Source organism: Borostomias antarcticus (genome assembly GCF_949987555.1).
Source record: "Borostomias antarcticus genome assembly, chromosome: 19".
NCBI lineage: Eukaryota > Metazoa > Chordata > Actinopteri > Stomiiformes > Stomiidae > Borostomias > Borostomias antarcticus.
Genome location: NC_140252.1, coordinates 13,411,984 through 13,424,492, shown reverse-complemented (window position 1 = coordinate 13,424,492; position 12,509 = coordinate 13,411,984). Strand labels below are relative to the sequence as shown.

Sequence of the window (12,509 nt, the reverse complement as noted above, 5' to 3'; positions counted from 1 at the left end):
AGACTATACTTCATAAGCATCGCATGACAGTGGTGAAATCGTCGCGGTTCTTAAGAAGACAGCGAACAGCAGAGCGGCTCATTGGTCGATAGAAGCCCGTGCCCAGAGACGTCAAATCTGGACGTCTGTTTTAGGTCTATGTCTTCACTCCAACCCGCCACGCTCTCGCTGGCGCACTGACGGTGCGTAAAGACCAAGGACAGGACGCGCAGCTACAGACAGAACGCTCTCCACTGATCCAAATAGATTTAAAGCGGCGGGGGGAAACGATCAAGCTTCTCGTCAACGGCACGTTTAGGGATATAACCGACCGATCGTCTCCAATGATTCGTCTGTTTATTCCGTCAAGTCGTTATCCGTGAGATCCCGCAGGTTTCGCCATGAGCTGTTTGGATGTTATGTATCAAGTGTATGGTCCACCACCTCAGCCCTACTTCGCCGCTGCCTACAGCCCCTATCATCACCAGGTAAGAGAGACTGCTTTACTGATCATTGCGTGTAAAGTTTTGTCTCACTTGTGTGTGCGTATGTTTGTTTGTGCTTTGGGTCTATTTGGGTTTATCGCGGTTCACTCTCAACATTCCTCTACACGCAACAGCCTTCCAAAGATTTCAGTCAACAAGAACTTTACAAAGTTACGGAACTACGCATAACTTAATAGCCTACATTGAACTGTACTTTTCAAAATTGAAAACCTTTTGATATTATTGGAATGTCCCTGTTATGTCCCTAGTTTTCAAGTGCTTAAATGTTAGGCCTAATGGCTCTCGGTTAATCTAGGCTATAAAAATAATAAATAAATAGAATTTGCCAAGCATTTCCTTCTCCACCCTCCTCATAATCTTAAGGACATATATGCCTAATTATTCGTTTGCAAACAAATGTTAATGTTAAAATATTACTTATTATATTCAAGAGATTAAAATGATGACAATGAACCAATAGCAAACATAACCCGCTGCACGAATGTATAGGCCTATCCATTTAATTTTTTATTCGACATACCAATTGCTGAGTTATTTCAGTTTTAACTGATTGCAGTAAAAAGCTCTAGTTGAAGAGTGCCTTCTCAAATTACCTAGCTGTGCCACCTAATTAAATAAGACCAAGCTATGGTAACTGATAACTGATTTAAGCAGTGCTGTAGTGACAATCTCTTTTTGATAGCCTATTAGGCCTACTGTAAATAAAGCCAACTGAATTCTTATGTGCGGGGTGCAAGGTGTTTTGTTTTTCTTCCAAACCGGCATCCAGGCCTCGGTGTGTCCAGAGACATGCGGGGCCTATACTATCCAGACGGTGTTAAGGCCCTCTTAAAGGTTTTGCCACTTTCTTAAAACCTCTCGCAGTCAATATCCAGACGTACCTTATGTGCGTTTGAACACAGAGCGGGCTTTCATTTTTCACATAGTGCGAAAGCCTCTCTTTAACGGGGCTGACCATGGGTTGACTGGACCCTAAGTGTCTAATAACAATTATCAACAGGATATAGACTTAGCATACCTACAAAACGTGGGATCTTTATCCTCAGGTGTTGAGAAATAATTAATGTAGGCTATCAAACGAGTCTATAGCCAATTAGGCTATTAGGCCTAGACATAGGCTATCCTACCAAACCTACAAATAAATGTGTCCTCTATTTAAAATAAACTTGGATATCCCACTGAGGGTATGGATTATTGTCAACAACATGAAATAGTTTAGTAAAAAGGCTGCTTGTCGGAAGTGTAGTAGCCTAGCCTAAATAATTTGTAGCCCAATGCACAACAGCAGCATTGCAACACACACAGTAATTTATGGGCTTTAAGGGCAATGCTGTCACACTATATGGCGATCTAAATACAGGCGAAACTCAAAGCCTGTCGTAGACTCATCGAAGTCAAATATCTTCGCAAAAGAGATTTCAATCTCGACAGGATTTCCCCTGGTTAAATAAAGGTTTACAAAAATTGATAGGCCTATAGCAACACATTTTGTTATAACATATTAGCCTTATATATGTATCTACTTATTCATCGCATGTTTCCATCTCATCTCAGAAACTGGCATTTTATTCAAAAATGCAAGAGGCTCAAGAGAGTGTCAGCGCGAGCAGCTCGTTCCCGAACCTGCCGGGTCCGGCGTCGATCAAGGAGGAGGACTGCGCTCGCGAGAAGGAGCCCCCGCCCGAGGCCGAGTACCTGGGCTCGAGATGCGTCCTCTTCACATATTTCCATGGCGACATCAGCTCGGTAGTGGACGAGCACTTCAGCCGCGCGCTCAGCCAGCCCAGCAGCTACGCGCCCGGGTCCGCCAACAAATCCACACGAGGTAGGAGCACCACGGAGGTATTATTGTGGGTAGGACATTATTATTATTATTATTATTATTATTAGTAGTAGTAGTAGTAGTAGTAGTAGTAGTAGTAGTAGTAGTAGTAGTAGTAGTAGTAGTAGTAGTAGTAGTATCACCACCGAGTTGCAGTGGTGCAGTGGGTGCCCATGCGCGGCCTCACCTGAACGCACAGAAGAAACACACAGCTGTTTTATCCAAACCAGCCTAGCACGGATATGCACACATTGCGCAATATTTAGGCTAATTCAAAATCTTTGTAGCCTAATTAAGATAAAAGTAACAATTTACCCGTGTAAATAATGTATTCGTTTTATTTGTGTAGCCTAAATTATTTTTGATGCATTTTGATTGAATGTAGGCTATACAAAATAACAATAACCCCAAATCTAAAAACTAGTTATAGGCTAGTTATAGTAAAACTAGTTATAGTTTTTAGATCTTGGGTTATTGTTATTTTCTTAATAAATAATTACCCTAAATGGTAAAGTAGGCTAGCCTATGGATATAACAAATTACTGTTGTCCGCCTGGTTTCTGTTTAATTTCGCGCGGCCTTCTCGTCCTCATTTGATGAAAATAGCATCGAAATCAAAAAGTCAAATACAATGATTTAATATTAACCACAGCGTCGAAAATATGTCAACTCGCGGGTCGCTGGAGGACTGCAGAAGTAGGCTAGTCTATTCTGGACAAATGTGGTAGTTAGGCCTATCGCTTGCTCAATAGCCTATACGCATTTGCATTAGGTCCTTCTTGATGATCTCCACTTTAGATGGCACTTGTCTCTCAGCGTTATAATTGTTAGACTAATTGAAAATCATAAGCAAGGATTATAAACTGATTAAATGTAATAGTTATAAATGAATCATCAGTTAATCTGATTACATTTTCAGAAATGTTAGGCTACATTTATCCTGTGGTAGAACCCTCTGTAAAAGGGTTCCAGATAGAACCCCTTTCCTGTCAGTCCCAAGCATTTTTGGGTTCTGAATAGAATTCTGACTGTAGAACCCTAAAAGGTGGAACCCAAAAGAGTTCTGTCTGACCCCCCAAATGTTCTATCTGGGATAGAATAGCATAGCACTCTTTGTTCTGACAATGTAGACACACTGAAAATCTTGTTACCTACAACATTATTGAGTAAATATCTCAAAATTCCATGCTAATGAACTTCAGATACTTTTGATAAAATAAAAATCAGAAATCAATTCGACCAACCATTGATTTTGAGAATGTGCCTCTTAAGATTAGTGGGTTTGATTTGATGATTTAATCACATGATAATTTAAGGATTATATGATTCGTTGATTCCTTTCCAGACGGCTCCTTCCCCATGAGCCAAAGGAGCTTCCCCCCTTCGTTCTGGAACAGTGCCTACCAGCCTAGCCTGTCCTCCTCTCTGGGCCCCCCCCACACAGAGCTCCCCTTCCCCGGGGATCCCTACTCCTCCGCCTCGCTGCACAGCCACCTCCACCAGCCGTCTCCCGACTCCTGGCACGCCTCGCACCACCACCACCACCACCACCACCCCTACTCGCTAGGGGGCGCCATCGCCACCCAGGGCTCCGCCTACCCGCGGCCCGGCATGCACGAGGTGTACGGCACGCCCTTCGACCCCCGCTACGGCTCCCTGCTGGTGTCGTCTGTGCGGCCCCACCGGCTGCCCCCCGCGCCTGGCCCCGCCTCCAGCGCCTCGTCATGCGACCTGGGGAAGAGCGAGGTGGCGGCCGGGGCGGCCTGGTCCGGGGCCTTCGCCACTGCGGGGCCGGAGATCGGCCTCAACGTAGACGCAGGTAATGACAAAAACAACAACAAACAACAACAACACTTCTCCATAAGGGCCAGGACAGATCAGCTTCACTCTGGGGGCGACGGCAGAGGCCTCGGAGAGAGAAGGCAAAGACGGCGTCTGCTGTTCCCTCCAGAGTGAAGCCGCCAGCGTGGCGCTGATCTAGGATCAGTTTAGCTCTGCGCACAACCGCACTTTATCGCCAGTAGCAAACATGAAACGCTGATCCTAGACCAGGGCTATACAGCTTCACCTTCCTCCTTTCGCCTCTCCTTCCTCCTGCTTCTACTGTACAGGCTGTTTGTTTCCCTCCTTCTAATTCCCTTCCTCTTCTCTTTCTCCTTCTCTCTTTTTCCTCTTTTCCGCTTCTCTCAGGTCTTCAGGCCCAGGAAAAGAGCAAGGATTTGTACTGGTTTTAGAAGCCTGGCACCCTCCTCCTCTCCCTTCTCCCTCCTTCTCTCCCTCTCCCCCTATCTCTCTCTCTCTCTCTGTCTCTCTCTCTCTCTCTCTCTCTCTCTCCCATGCTGGCCTCTTTGCTGCTCTGCTTTGTGTGACTACAGACAGGAGGACTGACGGACGGACGGACAGACAGGCAGACGGTGTTTTTAATGTAACAGGTTGTGGTCTGACTTGCAGCTCGCCGCTACAGTAACTGTGGCCGGAGTCTGCTGAGCTGAGAGCCACACGCCTTTCTGGCTCCGGGCTGGATACAGAGAGACAGGACTCTGGCGGAGAGAGAGAGAGAGAGAGAGAGAGAGAGGGGGAGAGAGGCCAGACTCTATTCTTGTTGGAGACAGAGGCCGGCAAGGAGGCGGGGGACAGATACCGTCCAGAACAGCTGGACGGAGACCCCGCTCGGGTGTGGAAGCGATTTTGCCGTGGGACGGTCCTGCCGAACCGAACTGCGTTGAACAGAATGCCGTCGACCCCCTGAAAAGACTCTAGCCGAGAGGAAAAAAAATTACATTGCATAGGGATTCCTTTCACGGCGAAAGTGTGAATCGGGACTGGTTCTCTGAAGAGGCCTCGGAGACAGAGTGCCGGGCGGCGGGGGCTGCCGGTGGATCGGCAAAGGTGGCGGACGAGGGAACGAGAAGCCATTCTCTGACATGACTGAAGCGCAGCAGCTATTTGAAGCCACTTGACTCTATCTATACTGCTCCCCAGCAGCTGTCAGCAACAACTGCTATCCTCAACTCAATGGGCACACACACACACACACACACACGCACACACACGTGCACGCACGCGCGCACACACACACACACGTGCACACACACACACACTGCATAGTGCTTGACCAAGGGCTCAGTACGTCATAAAAGGAGCCTGTGTGTGAGACCTGGAGGCTGACCCGGGCTGAACAACTGCTGGGACTGGAGATCAGGGAGGGGGAGGGAAGCAGCATTGGACACACACAACTGTGATATGTGTGTGTGTGTGTGTGTGTGTGTGTGTGTGTGTGTGTGTGTGTGTGTGTGTGTGTGTGTGTGTGTGTGTGTGTGTGTGTGCGCGCGCGCGCAAGTGTATGCATGCATGCAAGCGTGCGTGTGTGTTAGTATATGAATGTGTGTGTGTGTGTGTGTGTGTGTGTGTGTATGCATGCATGCGTACATGTGTGCTTGTGTAAGTATACAACTGTGTGCGTGCTTGTGTGATCTTTGTTTATCGCTGTAGCCCCTGTGAGAATGTAAAAGATTATATGAACTAATTCCTCCTCTGTTTCATTGTGTCTAGCAGCCTTGTTATATGTACGTGTATATATTAATATATTGCATTTTAAAGTATTTTGTTTCTCTTGATACAGTCCTGGTGTAAATGTGTTGTCTGCCTTTGTCACTATAAAGCCACAGCGTATTGTGACTCAGATTCTCAACTGTTCTCTGCTTCGGTACAATCTGTGCTTTACACATCAGGGTTTGGGCTAAATTTCATTTTAATTCAGCCAATTCAGGAAGTAAGACTATATTAAAATGAAAAATTGCTTAAAAAAAAAGAAAACAAAATAAAAATAACACGCACACAAAAAATGCACACACAAAAAATGTTTATCATCTTCCTCGCAATCTCATTTTAATGGAATTGATCATCAATTAATTGTTTTTCAATTCTGAATTGATGGAATTTAAACTAGATTTGACCCCTCCCCTTTTTCATATACCCTACATCTGTGTGCTTAGGACCTCCACAGCTGTGCTTTGCGTTCTCAGATGGAATAGGAGATGGGTTTCAAGATGCTAACTTACTCTTACTCTTACTCTTACCCACCCCCCCACCCCTCGATTTAATGGAAGCGACCCACTCATTCCAATTCATCCATTACTCTGTTCAACTTCTCTCTCTCTCTTCTCCACAAAACTATGTACAGACAGGATACCCATGAACCTGCGGTCTCCGCGGTGTCAAGCATTTATATCAAGTGATTTGTGTGCGTGTTCCATAGCATTCCTCACGCATCTCATTCCAGCTACGCCGGAGCTGTCAGTCACCACGACCTCGTTGGTCGTAAACAGGAGAGGACCCGTGAGACGTGGAGGAGCTAGACAAAAAGAGGAGCAGAAGGAAGAGGAGAGGATAGTAGAGAAAGGAAGGGGAGAGGAGAGAGAGAGAGAGAGAGAGAGAGAGAGAGAGAGAACAGTAGTGGTGAGGAGAGTCTATATCATCCGACGGCTGTGGAGGTGGGTACAGGGTGAAGGGAGGGAGGGAGCGGAGGAGAGAGAGAGGGAGGGGGAGGAAACCCTCACAAGCAACGTCAAACAAAAGCAGGAAAATGTGACGCTGCCATATGTTCTGTTTCTCAGATGTCTCGGCGTGCGCGTGCGTGTGCGTTTCACTTGAGCTCCAGACAGCTGTAGATTAATATGAGTTCTGACCGGAGTGATGAGGGATGGGACAGGGATGGAGGGAGGGAGGAAGAGGGGTGGAGAGGAGGGAGAAAGGGAAAAGAAACAAAGGGCTCTTTTCATGGAGGCGTTTTGGTATCAATCGCGGCCTAGAATTCATTCAGCCCTGAACACAACCGCGCTGTGGTGGGTTAATTGGAATGTTGAACACAGTGTTGAGGTCAGTGGAAGCCGTTTGTTACATGTGATTAAAAGCGTGTACTGTCGGCGGAGGGGAAGCGATTCGGCTTTTAACTCCAGGTCTGGGATTCAGTAAAACACACATTGTGGCATTTTGCACAATAGCCAGACTACAACATGTCAAATGACAGGGTTCCCTTGCGATTAGAGCATTCCAAACCACCTCTCCACCCACCACTACATCGATAGATCGGAGTGGGCCCAGATAACCCCTGGAGATCCAGACACAGAAGCGACTACAGCCTACAGTAAATAAGTCTATGAGGTGTGTATTTCTGTAGGACATTGAGCTAGCCTTGGAGGCTAGGCTAGCTCCACATACACTAGTCGTAATACAGGTATGCACCACACACACACCTACAATACACAGTCATAGTAATACACAGAACGGAGCTGCAGTGTATTTTATATCCTCGGTGCTGTGTTTATCCTGGGTGCATGTTTATACCTGGCTGGTCTTCAAAGTAACAGGAGGGTACGTCTAAATCCCAGCAGACTGACCACAGTTTTACTGCCTCTCATTGTTAGCCTTAACCCCCACTCCCCAGCCCGGCCAGCCACCACCTAAGTCCACCACTGGCACTGTGTCGGACAGTCTGGTCAGAGACCCCCCTTCCAACCTCGTCAGTGTCCCCAGCATTACAGCATGCAGCTGAGACATGCCAGCCTGTCGACGAGGAGGAGGCAGGTAGACGGGCTTTAGACACACAGCCTGTCTGGATCACTGGCACAACTGCTTTGTTTGTTTGTTTGTTTGTTTGTTTGTTTGTTTGTTTGTTTGTATGTTTGTTTGATGACCACAGGGCCAGACACATCCGACTAGGCTGTCTCTGCAGTGCTGTCTCTCTCTGCAGCCAGAGCGGAGAGACAGGGTCGGCGTGATTAACTGATAGCTCCGCTCGCTAACCCTACCTCTCTCGCCCTCCCTCTCCCCCCTCCTCCACTCCCACCTCCCTCTCTTTCTCTCCCTCCCTCCCTCCTTCCCTCCTCCAGTAGTAGTGTTAGGGTAGAGGAATGCCAGCCATGTTAATGTCTGGGCTGTAGAGCAGCTCGACATGACATCCAGATCACTCACATGGCTGCCGATTCTCACACTAGCGCCGCTGGCATTTTTGACATTGGTCGAAATAAGCACCGCAAACGTTCGCTCATGGAGCGCCCCCCCGTCCGCAACGCGGACCCGTCCCACACACACACACACACCACTCCTACAGCCCCTCCCGAGCCTGTCCACACACACACACACACACCACAGTCCTGACCACCCAGAAGTCCTGTCCCCCGTCCGCTACGCTGCCCTGTTTACGCTGGCACCGGGCTGATTATGGGACCCTCATCACAAGAGCCTTGATCTGAACCAGCCCCATTAGGTACTGTACAGGCCTATAGCCTAGCCTACTTACCATAGAGAGATTCGACAAGACAGCCGAAAGAAAAAACAGGCTGAAAGAAGCATCTCAAGTTCCAAAGCACCTAACAGTAAAGACACAAAAAATAGACAAGACAAAAAAAGCCTCCCGTCAGGAAGAGTGTGAGTCTGCCCGTCTACTTTTACTTTTCCAGCTTCGCCTCCATGCCGGCAGGGCTGATCTATGAGGGCTGTGGCGCAGCGATGTTAAGTGAGAATATCGGGTTCCCTCCGTTCCTCTCTCCCTGTCTGCAGGTGAACCCAGCTGGAACGGGCCAGCACAATGGAGGAGGTGACCCCCCACCCCACCCCAAACCCCCCCACCTCCGCCGTGTTCATTGAGGATTCCTCACATTGCTACCTGGCTGTGCTACACTTCCCCTGGACACTGGACAACACACACACACACACAGACGGACGGCAGCTCCGAAAACCAAGCACACACACACACACACATACACTGACACACACACACAAGAGATCTGGCGGGCTGTGAAAGGCACCGGGAGACGGATGGATGAGGCCTGGTCCGGCTCGGCTGAGGATCTGAGGTGGGCGGGAGGAGCCTAGGACAATGGGACAGGAGGACCGGTGGGGTCGACGAACGACCGGCACTTGAGGGAAAACACGCCCCCGACCGCCACCGCCACGGGTCGGTAAAAGCTTTGGGAGGGAAAAGTATGAACGTCAGGCATGGAGAGAGAGTAGGCCTCCACACCTGTAACTAGAGGGCGGGGGTTGGTTGGGGGGAGGTCACTTTGTTCCATAGCTGTGTTTAACTAGTAGACAAGCAGGTCAAATATATCTTGCTTCAAAGTAATTTTAATAAAATACTTTGGCCACACACACACACACACACACACACACACACACACATACCTCAAAGCATTAGATTGTATTTTCCTATTTAAGTTGGGTTTGAAAACAAGAAAGATTTCATTGAATTCACATTAGTCGACAACTCAGTCAGATATCAACCGAAACCAGACGGGGTGGGTTGGCTTTTCCACGGTCTCCCTCTCTGCTCCGGGGCGGCAGAGACCGACTCACGTTCCCCTGCTGGAGCACAGCTCCTCACAGTCACTTTTAAGTGGAAGTGAGTTTACACACAAACACACCAGACCCACACTGCAACCAGAACCCCTTGGTGACATACATGCATCAACAAAACCATTGGCAACTCGCATCAACAAATCACAAACTGGGTTGATCCTGTTGTCAGAATCTGAAATTATTGACCAGAGTGCGCAAGAGATTAAAGGGGAGAGTGAAAATATAAGAGGAAGGCTGGAGGCGGCGTTGGCGAATGCAGCCGTGGCGGTTGCCAGGTTGGCAGCTGTAGCCAAACCTATCTGGTGTCCAGTAAAACAAATCCCATTGGAGACGGCGTGGTGGAGTGGCGTTTGCAGAGTGCTGTTTACCTCTCCTCCGGTGGTTCTCCTGTCATGCGTGAAATCAAACGATGACGAGAACAAACACATGACAAGCCAGCGATACTGAGGCAATTCTGAGTCATTCTGTAATTTTTACCACTAGAGGACTGACTGACTGATTGACTGACTGACTGACTGACTGACTGACTGACTGACTGATTGACTGACTGACTGACTGAATGAATGAATGAATGAATGAATGAATGAATGAATGAATGAATGAATGAATGAATGATGAGAACCCCAACAGCCCAGCTCACAATCGAAGATGTCAGATTGAGGTGACGTTTTTTGATCCAGCAGCCAGATCCAGCCAGTCCCAGTAGCATGTCTGATGGGCAGAGTGTCAAACTCGACACTGATGTTAGATAAACGTTTTAGAAGTATTGCCCTGTACACAAAGAGAAACCAATTGCAATTACAAAACCATTCCAAAACTTTCTGGCAGGCAGAAAGGGCCAGCCAAAAAGTGTTCAAGTATGAACAACAATCCACTTTACTTTTCTTACCGCTTACAGCCACATAATTTGGATGCAATAGGTCCCAATTTCCCCTATGGATGCGTCATACATAAACTACTCGCTAGTCTGGGAGGTGGGACTAGGTGTACAAACTGATGTCCAATCCAATCATAGCCATTTGAAACATTATTTGGTCCAATCATGCTGTGGTAAGCATAAACCACATGTAGCCTCCCTGTGATGTGACATGAAGTTGTATAACATTTTCGGCGACCCTTTTTGTACCGAAAGCTGAACTAGAATTGCAGTGAGGTTATAATTACAGCAAAGGTCTGTAGAAACTTTAAAACTACAACCTGACAGGTGTGTATGTTGTATGCGTGTGTTTGAGAGAAAGAGAGAGAGAGAGAGAGAGAGAGAGAGAGAGAGAGAGAGAAAGAAAGACAGAGAAGAGGGCCTCTCTCACAGCTTACCGGCCTGTGCTGTCCATCCCCAGTGGGTGTGGAATGCTGTGAGGCAAGGGGTTCAGGATCCTAAAGTCCCAGGATTAAGTATCAGTTCTCACTAATGTCAACAGTCTCTCTCTCTCTCTCTCTCTCTCTCTCCCCCCCCCACCCCACCCCACCACCCCAGGGACCTCCGGACAGGAGGGCAAGGTAAACAAACACGGTCTTACCTGGACAGTTACTGCGGTAACGTGACACCCCCCTTTCCCACCCTGCTCCAAGGGGAGCTCCCGAAACCCCCCCAAGACCACCAACCGTAAGAGCCGTGCCCCGGGGCCAGGGGAGGCAGGGGGGGAGGGGGGCTAGAGGGAGAGACCGGCCCAAGGTATGGGTAGAGATGGGCTGGGGGGTTGGGGGGGGGGAGGGGGTTGTGGGACTTTAAAACATGGAGGTAGGCGGAGGAGGGGGGCTGGAGAGAGTGAAAAGACGGGGGGTTAAGAGAAAGAAAAGGTGGAAGTGAGATGTCGGGAGGAAGGATGGGGGGGTTTAAGAGAGGGGATAGAGGGGGGGGGGGGGGTCGGGAGGGCATTAGAACAAGGGGAGGGTGGGGGTTGGGGGGAGGGGGGGGGGTGACAAAGTAAGTTCTTAATGGAGCTCTCAGCAGACCAAGCGCTACGGAGGAGAGGAGAGGAGAGGAAGGAGTGGGGGGAAGAAAAGAGAGAACGAGAAAGGAGGGGATGAGAAGAGATTGCTGAGGTGTGAAGCGGAGGTGCGCGCTGAGAGCCCCTCGCCTGAACGGACACGCCCCTCCCCAGGTGAGGACGGGGGCGGGGGGGACTGGGGTGGGAAGGTGACGGGTGATGGATCGGGTCTGACACAGAGGAGATCTCGGGTTCGAAGACTTGGAGGGAGGAGGTACGCAAACAGACACGCGTCCGAATGGACAACTGTAACTGTGGAGTGACTGTCATGCTTTCAGTTCGTGGCCACGATGTCCATTTTGAAGCCGTGCATTTTTTTGTACACAGGTGATACAGCTCCTCCTTCCCATGGCAATACATGGCCAGCCCTCTAGATCAAAGCAGACAAATGTAACCAGGGGTGAAAATTAACTTTTTGGCTCACGGTGAGTCACCTGCCGAGGGGACTGTAGATGAAAAAATCTATATAAGTTTTTTTTTTTTTCAGATAGCCTTCCGAAATCTAGTCGCCAATTGGATATTTTACCTGCATTTTGCCGGTGGTAGGTGTTCATTTTCAGCCCTGAATGTAACTCTATACCCGCCTTACATATGCAGCACAGCGCCTCTTGCTACACAAGGACCATTAGGTTTACTGCTGTACCAATCTCCCAGAATTATAGTTTGTAGAACACGGATACAACACAGGTTTTAAATGTCGAATTGAAGCTGTTGCACAAACTCTTAACACCAGCTGTTTTATAAGTATCCTACCTACAGGTCTACACTGGCAGCTGTGCTGTGCGGTGTTGTATGTGATGTCATTTGGTGTCATCTTCCATGCAGCACATGGCCACAAGTTCCCATCTTATCAAG

The 12,509-nt window shown here is 48.5% G+C and overlaps 1 protein-coding gene across 1 annotated transcript; it reads left to right on the top strand.

The window, feature by feature from the left end:
- Positions 1–380: 380 nt before the first annotated feature.
- vgll2a (vestigial-like family member 2a) lies at positions 381–4,541 on the top strand (the record flags this gene model as incomplete). Its single annotated transcript, XM_084454207.1, has 4 exons — positions 381–467; positions 2,040–2,310; positions 3,653–4,126; positions 4,498–4,541. 4 exons carry the CDS (start codon positions 381–383, stop codon positions 4,539–4,541), a joined length of 876 nt encoding a protein of 291 aa, XP_084310333.1.
- Positions 4,542–12,509: the final 7,968 nt, after the last annotated feature.